Source organism: Kogia breviceps, chromosome 18 (genome assembly GCF_026419965.1).
Source record: "Kogia breviceps isolate mKogBre1 chromosome 18, mKogBre1 haplotype 1, whole genome shotgun sequence".
NCBI classification, from domain to species: Eukaryota; Metazoa; Chordata; class Mammalia; order Artiodactyla; family Physeteridae; genus Kogia; species Kogia breviceps.
In genome coordinates this window covers 58,499,597-58,516,468 of record NC_081327.1, presented here as the reverse complement: position 1 = coordinate 58,516,468, position 16,872 = coordinate 58,499,597, and the positions used below count along the sequence as shown (strand labels likewise).

The window sequence follows — 16,872 nt, the reverse complement described above, 5'->3', positions numbered from 1 at the left end:
GACTAAAAAGCAAAGACATTTAATTTTAGCGTTTTTTTAAAATACATTTATTTCCTATTTATTTATTTATTTTTGGCTGCATCGGGTCTTCGTTGCTGTGCGCGGCCTTTCTCTAGCTGCAGCGAGCGGAGGCTGCTCTTTCTTGCGGTGCGCGGGCTCTAGGCACACGAGCTTCAGTAGTTGTGGCCCGCGGGCTCAGCAGTTGTGGCTCACGGGCTGTAGAGCGCAGGCTCAGTAGTTGTGGCGCACGGGCTTAGTTGCTCCGCGGCGTGTGGGATCTTCCCAGACCAGGGCTCCAACCCGTGTCCCCTGCACTGGCAGGTGGATTCTTAACCACTGCGCCACCAGGGAAGTCCTTAATTTTAGATTTTATATTAATTTGTTTGGTCGTACTGGTTGTTAACTGTTGACACCATCAACTCCTCTCCCCTTTGTCCCCACAGGAACCTCCGCAGATGGCGATAAGGATACGAACAAGTGGCCACCGCCTACACCCTCAGGCAAGCCCCTCAGTGCCACATCACAGCACGTTCACCATCAACCAGCACAGGGGAACCATCAGAGTGCCCACTGCTGGGCTGGAGTGACAGGTCAGGGGTCAGGAGAGGGCCACCCAGTGATGCAATCAAATCTACATTTGTGCCAGTGGGTGAGGCACAGACACCACCCAATCAGAACAGGCACCAGCGGTAAAGACGTAAACCTAAGACATGACACCATAAAACTCCTAGAAGAGAATGTAGGCAAAGCATTCTGTGACATAAGTCAGAGCAATGTTTTCTTAGGTCCATCTCCCAGGGCAACAGAAACAAACATACAAACAAAAACCGGAATAGGACCTAATCAAACTGACAAGCTTTTGCACAGCAAAGGAAACCATAAACAAAACAAAAAGACAACCTACACAATGGGAGAAAATATTTGCAAATGATGCGACCTACAAGGGCTCAACTTCCAAAATATACAAACAGCTCATACAACTCAGCAACAAAAAAACAAAACAAATAACCCAATCAAAAAATGGGCAGAGGGGCTTCCCTGGTGGCGCAGTGGTTGGGAGTCCGCCTGCCGATGCAGGGGACGCGGGTTCGTGCCCGGTCCGGGAGGATCGCACGTGCCGCGGAGCGGCTGGGTCCGTGAGCCGTGGCCGCTGAGCCTGCGCGTCTGGAGCCTGCGCTCCGCAAAGGGAAAGAGGCCACAGCAGTGAGAGGCCCGCGTACCACAAAAAAAAGGGGGGGAAGATTCTAATAGCTGCACCCTGAGCTTGTGATGGTGATAAGCGAGCTTGCCCTTGTAACGGGCTGAAAGCTACTGTGGATTTAAAACCATGAAGCTATACACGCCTCTCGCCCCAAGACCATTCAGCTTACACACAAATGGGCCTCACTCTCTTCACTGGGCTGCACAGTTGCTGTGTGTGGCGGAGTTCATGTATTTGACCCCCGTGGGGACAGTCTGGTTGTGTCTGGTCCCGTCCCCACGCCCCCCGGGGGGACAGTCTGGTTGTTTCTGGTCCCGTCCCCACGGGCATTTACCAAAACAGCTGTGCGTCTCTTTGGGGCCACGTCCTAAAAACATGAAACCTGCCAAACCATTCAAATCTCAGACAGACATTTCCTGATTGCCTGCAAAGCACTGTAACCAACACCCAAGTGTCGCTAGAAAGGTCCCCTTCCCACCTCAGAGGGGTCTGATCCTTAACCTACAAATCAGCCACACTCACTATCCAAATAACTAGAAAAGACTCTTTAGCAACAAGAGAAGTGACTCCACATCCAGAGCAATCCAACCCGTCAGGCCACGTCACCCAGACTGTAAATACAGAATGCCCTTATCTTTACTTATACATCATATAAAGTCCGTTCCGTGTGTACATCATGGACTATTGTGAAACAATGATGGACTCGTGCGCGTCGGCTCAGCTTTGTCTCTCGTCTCCTCATTTCTGAATAGCCCAGACCCTCCCCTGTCAGTGTGCAGGGCCCCTGCTCCTTGGGGGTCGAGGGCCACAGGGGGCCGGAGGAGGGGCTGGCAGTGCGACCACACGGGCCATCGGTCCCGCCTGAGTCACCACCACGTGGCCTGTCGGGCTTTCCATCAAATCCCAACCTTCCCAGGGAAGAAAACAAGCTACACCGGTTCAGGGGCTCCCGAGCGTCGTCAGGCTCGCCCTGCGCTGCCCAGCAGCCGAAGTGGACCTTGGCTGGACCTACCCGCCCCGCCAGAGCCCCACCCCCTTCCCCGCGCCCCTCCTGTCCGGTCCCGCCCAGCACTCCACCCAACGCCCCGCCCCCGCCCCCCCCCCCCAGGGCCGCTCCACTTCCAGGCGGGCCCTGGGAGGAGCCTCCACGCGAACCAGGCCAGCCCCGCCCCTCCCTGTGGCTCCGCCCCGAGTTTGATCAGACACGTGGCCCCCAGGGCCTGGGCGGGGCCCGGGGAGGTTCTGGGGGTGGCGGCAGTGGTGTGGCCGTGTCGCCAGTCCCCAGGCCGGCCTGGCATGAGCTCCGGGGTCGCCCTGCGGCTGCGGACACTCCAGCAACACCTGGGCTCCCCGGAGGTAGGGGGACAGGCCCGGACTCGGAGCCCCTGACCTCTCCTCCACCTGGGGCTAAAGGGGACACAGCCGCGTTCCAGGAGAAGAACCCCGTGTGGCCACCCACAGCCGGCACTGACTGAGGGAGAGGCCCCTGGGTGTGGAGACCCCTTCAGTGCTGTGGGGAGGGGGCTGCTGGGGGAGGAGGGTGACAAGTCAGCGACCTGCATGGCAGTGTGCCTCACGCAGGGCCCAGGGGCAGTTTGGGACTTTGTCCCCCGGGCTGTTGACACCGACTCCGCTGCCTCATAGCAGCGGGTGTGGACACAAGACAGCATGGCTGCGCCTCTTGCGGCCCAGGGCAGAGGTACGGAGCTGGGCAGCAGCCCGCTGACCACACACACGCACTGGACGCTGCCTCAGGGCTTCCGGCCCGGGGCCTCCGCCTCCGCCCGTCCAGGCTCGAGGACCATGGCCAGCAGTGGACCGAGCTGCGGAAAAGGTAGGAGAGCGGTCTGGGGCAGGATTCGGGTGCAGACCAGCTTCCCGCCCCACGCCAGGGCAAGGGGTGCAGGCCTGGAGGGCAGGGAGCGGGGCTCACCACAGCCGGACGGTCCCCCTGCAGACTCTCAGGGCTGCTCTTTCAACGGGCTGTGTGGTCCTGGTCAGGGCCACAGGACGTGCTGGGACAGCTCACAGCCCAAGTGCCCGCTGCACCGGGAAAGAGGGGTGTGTCTCTTCCTGCAGGCTGGGCCGGCTGAGGCCTGAGGTGGAACCTGAAAGGCCTGGCTGTCACTGACTGACGGGTGACCTGTGCGGGGCAGCAGGCGAGCACTGGGCGTTCTTTATATTCTCACTACACCCTGTGTGCAGACCCCACAGGCACCCCTTTCCTAGACTGGGGGGCGAGGGGGACGGCTGGGGCAGCGGGAGGTGTCCGCTGCCTGGCAGCGCTACCCCTGGCCCAGGCCCAGGCTCTGCCGTCGGACGCCCAGCCCAGCCTGGCAGGTGCCATGGGTCAGCCTGTGAGCAGTCTCCCCCGGCCCTCCCGCTGGTGTGGCCTGGTAGGCTGGACCCCAAAGGCTCCAGGCCTGAGGGTATGGAGCCCTTCAGAAAAGCCGGGGATCCAGATCCCGCCTGAGCTTGGAGGGACACACAGAGTCCAGGGCGGGGGGCTGTACAGACCCACTCCCAACCACACCCCCTAAACTGCGCTGGTAAATGCCACCCTTTCTGATCACAGCACAGACGCTTGCGAGCACGGCTGGAGGTGACGGGGGCTCCTAGTGAGCAGAGGCCCTCAGAGCCTCCACTGGTGCAGCTGGAAACGGGCCACCACGCGGACGGCGATTTGGGTACAGCTACTGAACCAGAAAGCCACGCGCAGTATACGAAACAAAAAGTACACGTTACAAAACAGCGTGACTGGTACAACCCGTTTTTAAAGTTTGTAAATGAGCATATTGATATATAGAGAAAATCTGAAAAGTATACATGCCAGACATAAAGCGATTACTGCTCACGGGGTAGACTGTGGGAATTTTCTCCCTTCTGCTTCTCTGTGATTTCTTAAACAGTACGCAGTGTCCCTGGGCCGCTCCAGAGCCCCAGGTCCCGGAGGCTGTCCTGCTCCACCGCCGCCCAGGCCCGCTCACCCGAGTCCCGGTCAGGCTGCGGGGACATCTGAGGCCGGTGGGCACCCAGGCCGGAGGCTCCTCGGCCCCCTCTGCAGTGCCCCCCTCCCTCTCGCCAGCTACACAGACCCTGACGGCCGCTGCCCCGGGCTCCTGCTGCCAGGCCAGATGAAGGCGGGCACCGACAGGCTGTCCTTCGACACTGAGGGCTGCTGCCATTAGAGGGGCCAGCAGAGCTTCTACCCGTGCGTGGAGGTGAGGGCCACACATGGAGGTGAGGGAGGTGGAGGTGAGGGCCCGCGACGCACGCGACCTGCAGACCGGCCCTGCTCCTCCATCCACCTCGCACCTGCTTCGGGCTCCCAGAAGAAAGGGGTGCCGGACTTGACCGCATCACGCCCGTCCCTGCCCTGCTCCGGGGTCAGGCTGACCCAGCCCCTGCGGACAGGGTTCGCCCGAGCCCCGTCCAGCTCACTGTCCCCCTTCAATTGACCTGTTCGGGCGGGACCCCCTGGGAACCTGCAGGCCCAGGGCCCCTCAGATCCCGTGCCTTCTCTGGGGAGGACCCAGCCACACCCACCGCCCCTCAGCTGCCCCGGGGGCTCCTGCCCCACAACTGCAGCCCCAGGCCAGCCGTCTGGGCTGCTGAGCCCCCGGCAGCACCGGGCCCAGGCTGAGGGCGCTCCGTGCTGGCCCCTGGCTCTCCCGGCGTCCCCTCTGCCCGCAGGTCGTTTTCACCATCACAAACGAGACCCGCAAGTTCCACGTGCCACTGCTGCTGAGCCCGTGGTCTTACCCCACGTACCGAGGGAGCTAGCGGCTGACCGGCAGTCGGCCCGCGAGCCCGGACCCGTCACCACGGCAGGCTGAGCCGCCCCCGACCAGCAGCGCGGGCTTGTTGCTCACGGGCACCAGGGTCAGCCTTCCCGGGGACGTTCTGGCCCCGATTTCCCAGTGGCAGCTGTCACTCGGGCTTCAACAGAGTTGCTGCTGGCATCTGCGAGGCAGCTGCAGTCACTAGGCGCGCTCGGCTGGAGCCGCCCAGCCCCAGGTGGGAAGAGGGCGGGAGTGCGCACAGAGCTGGTCGGCTCGGGGAAGGAGCCAGACAGCACCGTGGGCCCTGGCGGCGCCTCTCCACACAGCCACCAACAGGACACGCAGCACTTGTAAAAAAACCTTCATTTGCTGACAATGCATGTCTACAGAACAATACCTGCTGTCCTCGGTGCGTGAGGGGGCTGTCGTCGGGCAGGGGCTACGTTGGGGTGCTCACGAGTCCTGCGGGGCCCTGGCCCAGGGTCTGCCCCATCACAGCCGTCTCCAGGGGCTTGAAGCCCACGTTGTCCAGGGGGACCCCAAAGGCCAGGAGCTTCGCCTCATAGGTACGCAGCAAGTCATTGTGGGCCTGTGGGGACGCAGAGGCCTCAGGGGAGGGGTAGCCGGGGCTGACCCTCGCTCCGGCCCGCTCAGCCCCGTGGAGAGCCGGCCTTTACCAGGTGCTCTCTACGCCAGACCCAGACCCTCACACGCTTCTTTAAATCTGAGGTTCTAATTGGCTTGACTCATGGCAGCATCCCATCTAGTAAGCGGAAGGGTGCTCCGAGGAGCTGTGCAAAGTGGAGGGTTTTACGGGCACAGGAGGGTGGGACAAGGAAGCTAAAAGGGTGGGCACCTCCCCTTACGGGATGCAGGGGTCTTAGGCAGATCACCTCCCACTGCTGATGGGTTTAAATTTCCACTCTAGGGAGAGGCTAAAACTTCAATTAGATTAGGTATTAAGTCTTGGTAGGGTTCACATAAGTGGCTCCGTTTAGGGCCTGTTGTTTCTTTTTAACAGTGCCCCCTTTTGATCAAACTCTTAGCCTGAGAGAGATGATCAAAATTTTCAGGCATTAGGGCCGCTCACAGCTACCACCTGTATCATCTCAGCTTTTGCTGATTCTGTTTGGGTTTTTGTTTTTGTTTTCCGGAATCTCTGGGATTCACAGGTCAAGACTTCGGGTTCACATTTTTTTAAGTCCGTCATTCCCCACGTCTTTTTCAATATTCCAGTCTTAAGGAGATCGTTCGCTTGGTGGTTAGTGGCTGCGAACATGCATTTAGAGCTTTTGGGAAAACATAATGCACCAGGGGTATGATTATGATTATTATAAGCAGGACAAACCCCAGTGTTTGGAGTCCTCAAGACCAAACCAATCAAAGGCTCCACGGAAGGGGGCCACCCTTGTAAGCCAAGTGACCTGCCCAGGGATCTTATGTAGCTGGGTTTCCACCACCCCAGAAGAGTGGGCCCAGATGAGCAGGTGGTGGCCACGCACAGACACCTCCTGGCTCAGCTACGAGACCACCAGGGGCTCTCCTTCTGTCGAGGACAACTCCGGCCCGAGTCTGAGGACTTTTATCGGGCACTAACCCAGCCACTTCATGTGCGGGGCCTCGGGTAACCCACAACGGAAGATGCCCCCACCATCCCTGTTTCACGGCTGGGAGGACTGAAGAGGGTGTGCACTCAGAGGAGGACTGTGCTTCGAGCTCCTGGTTCCCTGCAAGCTTTTCTCACTCAGGCTCAGCATCCCTTGCCTTCTCGGGGACGACCCTCCCTGCCTTGCCTACTGGCCTCTATTCCCTTCCCCCATCCCAGAAATGCCGAGATCTGGGCAACAGCGCGGGCAGGACCAACACAGACAGGGTTTCCGTTCCCCCAAACTTTAAAGCACATGTTTTTAAAAGGGCACATTTCACCCGACAGTTGTAAGCGTTTGAAGAGCTGATGCGTGTTAGATGCTTAGAGCCTGGCCTGACTCAGAGCAAAAGCTGAAAGGGGCTCCTTGGCCTCAGCACCTCCGAGACAAGGTGCTGGGAGCTGAGAGTACAGGGTGAGCCAGGGCCGGGCTCCAGGACGACTCAGGGGCTGGGCCCTTGCCCTCACCCATCCCTGGGGTTCAGCCCTCCCCACAATCAGATGTGGGTTACGGAAATTCCCCCGAGAATGCATATAAGTATCAGGGGTTCCCAGAGCCTCCGGGAAGGGCCCTATGGGCAGGGAAGGCCCAGGGGATCCGGTCACCACGGAGCCCAGTGCCCATGACGGGCAGTGCCTTCCTTCATCCTGGGCTCCACAGCCCAGGGCTCACATCGGCGCCACGCTCGCGGGGTGCTCACTCCCGGGAAGCGCGTCTGCAGACAGCACGGTGTCCGCGTCCCCTGCTTGGCAGGCCAAGCACTGCCAGAGCTGCGGGCTCAGCCACGGAGCTGGGGACGCTGGGTGCAGGGCACTGCACTCCCCAGCTGCAGGAGGCCTCTGTGTGGGGCTTTCGCCAGACTCATAAAGGACTTGGAAGACGTGGACGCTAACCTGAGGGAGCAGAGGGCCCACCCCCACCCCAAACCGCCCCAGAGGCCAGGCCAGCACCGTGGCGCCAGAGCAAGGGTCGGACAGGGACACGGGGACAGAGGCTGCTGGACAGGACACCAGACATGCACTGGGCAGGCCCCATCAGGGACACCAGGACAGCGCTGGCGCCATGCGGATGTGCTCCAGGCCACCTGCAGACCAAGTGACCCTGGTAGGCACAGATGGCCTCAGACTGTGTCAGCACCCAAAGGTAAAGATCAGGAGGGGTCCTGGGTGAGGAAGGGGCCTGAGGGAGGGGTGTGGAGCCCCGGGCCCCGGGCCGGACATGAGGGAGGGGCGGGGGGCTCCTCGCACCTTGCAGACCCGGGCCAGCTCGTACTGCAAGTCCCTGATGGTGCTGTTCTTCGATTCCAGAACGTCCTGAGGAAAGGAAGGTGTCAGGACGTCCACACGGGGAGCGGCTGGCGTGGTAAGGTCTCCAAGGGAGACAGATCTGCGTCTCTATAAGGAAACTGCCCAGATGGTGAGAAGGGGCAGCCTGGCCTGCTTCCGGGGCCACCCCCGGCTGCCAACACCATCCCAGGGAAACCCTGCTCAATCCCCCACCCGCCCTGCCCCGGTCCCCAGGTGCGGCCATGGACGGGCCGAGTTTTCATCCCCTCACCCCGGTCGCTGGCAGCACTGGGTCGCTGACCAGCTGCGAGACCGGCTGTCCTTCCCAAGAGGAGGGCAGGAAAGCCCTCCTCCCCTTTGTGATTCACACACCACACACAAGGGAAAGAACAGAGACAAGCCCCCAGACTCAGGACCGTGGTGCTGCCGGCCCGGACGAGGCCCCACCGTGAGGCTGCCACCAGCCCCGCCCCGAGAGCCGAGCCTGGGTAACCGGGGTCCTCCGGGCACTGCCACCCGCTGAGCCGGGGCCGTCGCGCCCCTGTGAGCAAACGCCTGGTCTCAGCCACAGCCGTGGGCACGACCTCGCCTCGGTCCCCAGCCCCCTCCCCCGCTGGTGACAAGTGGCCCTCTGTCAGCCCTGCCCGCCCTCGCCTGCCCTCCCGTTTCCATCTGAGGCCTGTAACCCAGAAGATCCGCTTCTGTGTGAATGAAGAGCAGGGGCACACAGGGCCCTCCAGCGTCGAAGGACCTTCCGTGGACTCATGGAGGCCAGCTGTGGTCTGTGTCCGTCTCCTAGACCCCCAAGGAAACCGTACCCGGGGCCACCTCAGGCCTGGAGGCTACAGGTCACCCAACTGGCCAGGACCCCCGAGCCAGTCCCCGCTTCCCTAGCAGCACCGAAGACCCCCTGTCCGTCGTCACCGTTTGTGTCTGTGGCACGTCCCACCCAGGTCGGGAGCAGAGGGACAAGGCCAGCTCCCGGTGAGGCCCACCGCCAGGGGCATCGGGGCTCCTGCCTGCTGAGCCAGCGGCGGTGGCAGCCGCCGTCCTGAGTCCTCGGCTCACCCCGCTGGCTTGTGGGCAGCGAGGCCTCGTCTGTCTTTTTCCTGCTGTGCCCCGTGCGCAGGACAGTCCCGGCACAGAGGAAAGCCACACAGCTGCAGACTCACGAGGGGACGGACAATCCAGCCTCTGCTCAGAGGTGACTCCCCCTGGGAAGCCGTGCCAGCAGCCATCACAAGCGCCACCCACGGCCCTGCACTGCCCCTGCCGCGGCCTCAACCAGCACACCTCAGGGTCCCAGGCGGCCGTGGCCTCGGCGGAGAGACGAAGCTGGAATGGGCAGCGGACTGGGGCTCGAAGGTGCCGGGAGGCTCAGGGGGGCCTGGGGAGGACCTCAGAGACACTAGGGCAGAGCCCGGGAACCTGGGGGGCCCGATGGCACACACAGGCCTGGGCGCTCGGGCCGGGAAACCACAACAGCCCCTCCCCGAGGTGAACTGAGCCTCTCCACTGAGGAACGGAGGCTGGAGCGCAAGACGGGAGCCCCGCCCGGAGCCGGGGCCGCCGGAAGCCCCTCCCCAGGAGCCCGCGGGACTGACCTCCAGCTTGCGGGACACGAGGGTCAGGGCGGCAGGGTCCAGGCTGGAGGCCGCCAGCGCCTCGTCGAGCTGCACCTCCTTCCTCTCCACCGCGGCGAGCAGGGCCTGCACCTTGCGCTCCAGGACGAGGCTCCGGAAGCCCGCCTTCTGCTGCACCTCCAGGACGGCCGCGGTGAACTTCCGGTACAGCTCGTCACGCTCGTGCTGCACCTGCGCGGCGGGCCCGGGCACCTCAGTGGCCGGAGGCCCCTCCGGCTCTGCCCCGGGGCCACGACACGCCGCCTTCACCCGCACGCGGCCACGGGAAGGGGGGTCTGCATCGCCCACACTGCCTGAGCCCTGCTCTCCGTGACCGAATTAGAGGTGTGCTGCCGTCCACACCATGGAAGGCAGGAGGAAACACCTCTGGGAAGGTGTCTCAGGAAGCCACGGGGACCCCAGTATGAGTTGCACAGACCCCCAGAGGGGCTGGGCCAGCCCTGCCCTGGGTCTGGGCAGCAAGCTCGGGACCACATCCCTGATCATCCCCGTAAGGTCCAGGGCCTCAGACTCAGCAACGCTGGGGGGCGGGGTCGCCCTTGGAGGTCCACTCCCTCCACCAGCCCCAGACCCTGGAACCTAGGTCTAGAGCGAACACTGGAGCCACCCGCCTGCCCAAGGACAGTGTCCTTTTCATCTCCTTTAACTTTTAACTGTGCACCATTAAACAATCAAGACTGAGTAGGGGTGTAAAAAGGAAACAGTAAACACTCCTCAACCCCACTTCCCAGAGGCCACCATCTGAGCATTTGCTGGGACTCCTTCCAGAATGTTCTGCCCTGCCGTAAAAACACACATCACTGCTAGGAAGAGGAGAGAGCTGTGCTGAAACCCTGTAGCACCGTGTCTTTCTAACTACAGGACCGTAGCCTCAAGGTGGGCTTCAATCCAGCCCCCATCCCTCTGCTCTTTAAAACGTGGCGGGTCTGGCTTCTTAGGGGGCGCTGCCGGCCTCCCCCGCCGCAGACGCCACGCAGACGAAACAGAAGGTGGCGGAGTCCCCTCCCCACTCACGCCACCTTGCGGCGGGGAGCCGCGTCTCGCTGCTTGCCTACAGCCCCTCCCCTCGGCCGCCCCCAGCCTCCGGGACGTCGGAGGCTCCTCGAGGGTGACTCTCGCTCTGACCACTTCCGCGATGTCCTTTCCACTGTCACAGTCTGCGGCGGTAGCTGTGCTAACGGCTCACACAGAGGGGGCGGCTCTGCCCTCGGCCAGACCCCAGACCCCGGGACCTGCAGGCAGGGAGGGCCATCTCTGCAGAAAAGCCCGTGCAGTGAGACACCTGCCACCCAGTCACGTCAGTGCAGACCTGGCACCGGCGGAAGTGGCCCCTTGGGCACTGCGGGTGGGGTCACAACTCTGAACATCCCTCCCGGCGGACAACCTGCACCCTGAACGCGAACCTTCTCGCCCAGCGGTTCCCCTGCTAGGAATCGACTTCCCTGAAAGGGATACGCGGTCGCACAAAGACCAACTTAAAAGGATGCTTTGCTTGTAACAGCAAAGGACTGAAACAGAGATTTCAAGTGTGACCCGATCGGAGAGACGGCACACAGGCTAAGACGAGAACGCGGGCGCTCCGGACGCCCTCGCTTCTGGGAAGCGGTGTCCCTACGGCGGGACGCACGAGAGTCTGGGAGGGGAGTCAGGAAGCTCTTGGCCACTCGAGAGGACCAGCGCGCGGCCCCAAGTCCCTCCTGTCTGCACCCAGAGGCTTTCTTACAATGCAGACATAAAGGCTTGTGACTTGGAGACACACACACCCCGATGAAAACAGCCCTTCCTTCAAGGGGCCAGGCCACGTCCACGCTTCAGAGGAGAGCCCCAGCGGGCAGCAGCGGGCACCGCCCGCTCCCCACCAGGAACTGCCCTCCGAGAGCCGGCCGTCCACAGAGAGCTGCGCAGAGCGAGGAGGGCGCGGCGCCCAGGCGTCCCCGGAGCTCACCCTGGTGAAGCGCTGCTCCAGCACCTCGTGCTCCCACCGCAGGCTCTTCAGCTCCTTCTCAGCGACTTTCAGACGGGCTTTCGTAAGCTGGGGAGAAAGGCGGCGGGGGTTAGAAAGCACTCCCGACTCAGGCACCCACACGATGCAGCTCCTGAGCAACAGCCAGGCCAGATGAGCGTCAGACGGAACCTGCGCCCAGACCTGCGGGGCGGGGCCGCCCATCTCCCAGAACAGGGCCCAGCCTCACGTGCCCCAGGGCCACCAGGCCCAGGAAGGAGGGGCGCAGCACCCACGCCCTTCCCGCCCCGAGGGCCAGGCTCCACTCTGGTGCTCAGGAGATGCCTCCCTGCCCTTCCACGCCCCGGAGGAGGTGCCAGGGAGGGCCGGGGATCGGGCGGAAACCCACCAGCAGGGTCTCCTTGTCCTTCTCGTAGCCTCTGAGTTGCTGCTGCATCTCAGTCAGCTCGTCCTGAGCCTTCTGCAGGGGGTCCGCCAGGCGCCTGTTCTCCGTGGACATCTCCGTCATCTCCTTCTCCAGGTGCTCCTCCCTCTTCCGCATGTCCTGCACCTGCTCCTGCGGGCACGAGGGGCGAGGGGTCGGCAGGCAGGACCCGGGGCCGCGGCCCGCAGGGAGAGTGCCGCGAGCTCTCCCGCCTACAGAGGACGGTCCTGCTGGCACCGTGAGGACTACATCTGTTCTATACGTAAACACACAATAGTTTTTCACAGTTTCAACTTATTCTGAATTTTCTAGTAATTCAGCCCCGGTGCAAACTGAGAGATTACACTTTGCTCATGACCCCCAGAGGGCGTCCTCCACGGCTGCCAGCCCTTGGGTGACGACGAGGCCCCTGTGGTTCCACCTGACCTTTGACATATCCCAGTGCACACAGGTGTATCACTTCCCTGCCACATGAGGGTTAGGGCAAGAGCCGGACCGCAGCCACGGCTGTAGTGGGCGACACAACTTGTAAGCTTCGATCAAGGGCAGCTGAAGGGCAGGGTCAAATGTTTCTACAAGCAGGGGTGTCGGCCCAAGGGGGCTGGGCACCCCGGCGGCACCTTGAGGGAGCTGATGAGATCCAGGTTGTTGGAGGTGATTTCGTTGTAATAGTCCCTGATGTCCGTGAAGGCCTCCTCGTGGCGCTGCACAAGCATGCTGATCTGGCTATTCTTCCTCTCCTCCACCTCGTGGATCTCTGTCTTCCTGCGCAGGTCAAGCTCATCCCTCAGCATCCTGACCTTCTTATCGTACTTGGCCTCGATTCCTGAAAGGCAGCAGCACACAGAGCAGCTGAGCAGAATGCTGGCCCTGCGGCTACGAGAAGAGATGCTGTGCCCAGGGCCGAGGGCACCCACCAGGACGAAGGCCTCACCAACGAGCTCTGCGGACAGCAGCACGGGGCGGGGAGCTCCTCCTGCTCTGCGGCACCAGCACGCACCCCAGCCTGCCCTCCGTGCCCGTCGCAGGCATTGCTAATCAATCCCTGCCTCAGGGATCCCAACAGCCGAGGGGCACGCAGTCCCAATGGGCTCTAACCACGGCCAGCCAGCCAGACCACGGGCTCTATTAGTAAACCAAACAGACTTCCGAGGTTGGAGCCTCCGCAGGCCGGGAGACCTGGGCGCTGCCCACGAGGCTGGATGACTACCGCCTGCTTCTAGGTGCCGCTCTGTGCCTGAGGGTGTGGGCGGGTAGTGGGTGGTCCTCGCAGCCTCCCACCTCTCATGGAAATAGGGTGTTCTGGGACCCTGAAGAGTCCCCCGGCCTCGCTTTGCACGTCTGAGCCGGTTTAGCTGGTCTGTGTGCCCGGTTAGCAAGCGCGGTTGGGCAGCTCCTTCCTGACGGGAGGGGCTCTGGGGCCGTCTTACATGGGGCGCGGGAGACGCTGACCTCGCACCTGCCGCTCAAAGTCCTTGCGTATCTTGGTGATCTCCTCGGCGTGTTTCTGCAGAGGCGGAAGAGGCCGGTCACTGGAGGTCAGACGGGGCGGGACAGACACCGGCCCCTCAGCCCGGCCCCTTGCCTCACTGGCAAGGAAAGCCCGGCTCAGTAAACCTGTGCTGCTTCTGTTGGGCCCCCCACCTCCGAGCTCACGGACCCAGCCCGGAATAACCAGGTCTGGTAAACTCCATGGTTCCCAATGGACTTCCCTCAGCGCAGGTAACCTCAGAGCTGCAGAGAATGCTGACCCCTGGCCGCGCCCAGCCCTTCCCGCCCTGCCCAGAGGCTGGACCGCGGGGGCCAGACCCACACAGAGCTGCCGGCTCCGCGCTGTCTGCTAACCTGCCTGGGCTTGGAACACTGTTACAAATCATTTTCACAGGCGGTTATCAATGCTGAAGAAAGACTTCAGAGCAGTGTCTTCGCCCAGAGCAGCGCTCCGGCCCTGTACCTACTCCACGCCCAAGGCCTCGCACAAGCAGAGAGCCCGCCCCGCTGAACTTGCTGGAAGGCAGCCCACTCTGTGCTGCTGTCAGAAAGACCAGACCGCCCTCAAGCTTCACGGCGAAGTCTGCAGTGTTACTGATTTATTTCCAGATTCAGTTGAGGCTGAGCTGCCTCCAGACGGACACAGAGGCAAGTGCACTGACAAAGCCTTTCAACCCACGGCCAGGAGCAACCTTTGAAAACCAAAGTTGGATACACCCTCCCTTCGCCCATGCCCTCCAGAGGTCCCCGACTCAGTCCTGTCCCCCAGGCCCCTCATTCCTCACTCCTGGGGGCCGTGGCACTGGCCCATGCCCAGCTCTTCTCAGGGCCTGCTCTCCCCCAGCGCTGCCTTCCCCCAGCCCTTGCCCAGGTATCACCTTCTCAATGAATTCCCAGAACGCGTAGAAAAATGCAACCACCCTCGTTCCCAGAACCGTCCTGTAGCACTAATGCCCGCAGACCTGTGACACAGGTTTGACGGTTTATTTGGCCTTCTGTCTCAGAGGCAGCCTCTCCATCCGAGACCATCGGCCGCGCGGGGGCAGGCATTTTGTCAGCCCCATCCTCTGTGTCCCCAGAGATCAGAACCGGGCCCGGCGCTTAAGAAGGAATTCCAACCTCCACCTGGAACCCCGCAGCCTCCCTCAGAAAGGACCAAAGAGTCTCAAAGGTCAGCGAGGCGCTGGAGGGCACGGCTCACAGGACCAACTGCTATGGCTGCTGAAGGGCTGGAGGGCTGCTCACTTCCGGGGCCGCGCGCACGCCTCTGGGGTCAGGGGTCAGGGGTCAGGGGTCAGCGGTATGCGGAGAGGGACCCTGAGCTGGATTTCCCTCTTGGGAAGCCAACCGGTTGCTCAAGCCTGAGACAGAATTCTGTGTCTGGACCCCAAACAGGGCTCGTGTGGCCGCATGCCGCTGCTGCTGCTGTTGTTTAATATTTAAATGCCAAAATGCAGGAGTTACTGTACAGAAATATGAATTCCCAGTTCGAGTGAATCCCGAGGTGCTCACGGCACGCCCGCACCTACCAGCTTCAGGTGCTTCACCGCCACTTCGCTGGCCAGCTCCTGCTCCTTCAGCCGCACCTGCAGCGCCCGCGTGTCCCTGTACAGGGTCCCCTCCTGCGCGCAGCGCTCCTTCTGCGCCAGCTTCATGGCCACAGCGCCCTCCACCTTCATCTCCATCAGGCTGTTCTGATGCTCGTACAGCAAGTGCTTCACCTTCTGCTTGTAGACCTGCGGGCGCGGGGAGCACCGCCGCTCACCTGCACGCACCTGCCCACCTGCACGCACATGCCCACCTGCACGCACACGCCTCACCTGCACAGGCTCACCTGCACGCACCTGCCCACCTGCACACACAGGCTCACCTGCACACAGAGGCTCACCTGCACACACATGCCCACCTACACACACATAAAAAATCCCCTCAGGTTCCCCACGTCAAGGACACAAAGGGCTGTGACTCCCAAAAGCAAGGCGAGGCAACGTCCCTGGCCCCCGGTCCAGCTCCTCTGCCCACGTGGCAGCTCCTATGGGCACAGGCCAGCCCCACTCACCTTGATCTCCACCTGGTGCCTCTCCTCGGCCTCCTCCATCTCCCGGTCTTTGTTCCTCAGTTCAGCCTTCTTCTCCTCCAGCTGCTTCCGCGTGATCTCCCAGAAACTGTGCATCTTGTCCCGCTCCAGCTGGAAGTAATTGCGCTCCTTGCGCTCAAGCTCCAGCTCCTCCCGGATGCGGCCAATGTGTCCCTCCACCTGGCAGGCAGAACAGGGCCGGTGAGGCGCCCGGGGCCGGGTGGGGGGGGGCAGGGGGGCCACCTGCCGCCAGGGGAGGGCAGACGGAGAAAGGCCAGGCAGAAGGAGGGAGGGGCTGCTCTCACCTCAAAGTAAATCAGAGCTAAAAGGGAGAAGTTAAAGTAGGGGACAGGGAACGTTCAGCAAACAGCAGAAGTCTCTTGTATTTGACCAAGACTCATAAAATGATTCTATGCTTTTATTCCTTCTTGGGGGTTTACACTAAAGAAATTTCTCAAAAGAACACAGGAGCTTTCCGCGTAAAGATATTAGCTACAGCATTATTACGACAGCAAAAGAATTCAAAAGGAAATGATCTCAGATGCTTTTCAGTAGGAGGATGGTTTGGAGCTCCCTGGTGGTCCCGCGATAAGGACTTTGCGCCCTCACCGCCGGGGCCCGGGTTCAATCCCTGGTCCGGGAACTAAGATCCCACATGCCACACAGCGCGGCCAATAAATAGGAGAATGGTTGAGAAATTAGAGTATATCAGCTAGAAGGTTATATGGCCCAACAACACAAAGATATGAGAATGATGTAAATATGTTCACAAAACAATGCAAAATGTGAAAAACCTTTCACCTTTAAAGATATACGTTAAGCAAAAAATATACAAAACCAGTAGACCCGAAACAGTCAAGATGGTTTGGTCCAGAGCCAAATGCAAATCTGCAAATAGGTTAAAGGAAAAAAAAAAAAAAAAAAAAAACAGGGGCACCAGGCCGGGCGGGGCTGGGCTCCCCAGGAAGGAGGTCTACAGTGGGGTCTACTGTGTCAATCGAAGGCTCTAAGCCGGGCACCTCCCAACTCTGACTGGCTCACGCTGGACGTTCCATCACTCGATATCTAGATTTCTTATAAACATCTAGATTTCAAGCTTCTCTTCAAAAATCAGCAAACAGACAGCTCTGGAGCCCAGGGCCCACAGGTTAACATGCAGCGAACTGGCCGCAGCTACCCCGAGTCTCTCACTCCTGCCTGGGCCCTGGAAGATTCCGAGGTGTCCACGCCTGGAACACCGGACAGCAAGGCTCTGCTCTGCAGACTGGACACTGCCGTGTCACAGTTCTGTCCCCACCGGACACGAGGAAATGGGGAGCCAAGAGTGAGCCTTACGGCTGGGGCGGCGCGGTGGGTAAG

General features: G+C 61.3%; 2 protein-coding genes and 1 long non-coding RNA gene across 14 annotated transcripts in view; 2 read left to right on the top strand and 1 right to left on the bottom strand.

Moving 5' to 3' along the window:
* Nucleotides 1-16,872, bottom strand: part of GAS8 (growth arrest specific 8) — a 28,249-nt gene that overhangs the window by 3,715 nt on the left and 7,662 nt on the right. For 8 of the 12 annotated variants that reach the window (XM_067019521.1, XM_067019523.1, XM_067019520.1 and 5 more), the window contains 9 exons: nt 15,496-15,693; nt 14,966-15,172; nt 13,398-13,452; nt 12,566-12,771; nt 11,910-12,077; nt 11,504-11,590; nt 9,520-9,729; nt 7,877-8,023; nt 3,958-5,572 (listed from right to left, as the gene is read on the bottom strand). In XM_067019521.1, the coding sequence (XP_066875622.1) occupies nt 5,423-5,572; nt 7,877-8,023; nt 9,520-9,729; nt 11,504-11,590; nt 11,910-12,077; nt 12,566-12,771; nt 13,398-13,452; nt 14,966-15,172; nt 15,496-15,693 (1,428 nt within the window). In that variant the 3' untranslated portion in view covers nt 3,958-5,422. Of the gene's footprint in view, nt 1-3,957; nt 5,573-7,870; nt 8,035-9,519; nt 9,730-11,503; nt 11,591-11,909; nt 12,078-12,565; nt 12,772-13,397; nt 13,453-14,965; nt 15,173-15,495; nt 15,694-16,872 lie in introns of those variants that run through there. The other 4 variants (XM_067019528.1, XM_059045382.2, XM_067019525.1 and 1 more) reach the window with 3 other exon arrangements.
* Nucleotides 2,420-5,590, top strand: LOC131745126 (5-hydroxyisourate hydrolase-like). Its single transcript, XM_059045384.2, is given in 5 exon segments — nt 2,420-2,557; nt 2,849-2,929; nt 2,932-3,035; nt 4,287-4,422; nt 4,895-5,590. Coding segments are annotated over 5 exon segments (471 nt in total). The 5' UTR covers nt 2,420-2,497; the 3' UTR covers nt 4,985-5,590.
* LOC136793054 (uncharacterized) lies at nt 10,797-15,680 on the top strand. Its single transcript, XR_010837807.1, has 3 exons — nt 10,797-12,041; nt 12,719-14,084; nt 14,516-15,680. It is a non-coding gene; the product is annotated as an uncharacterized lncRNA (long non-coding RNA).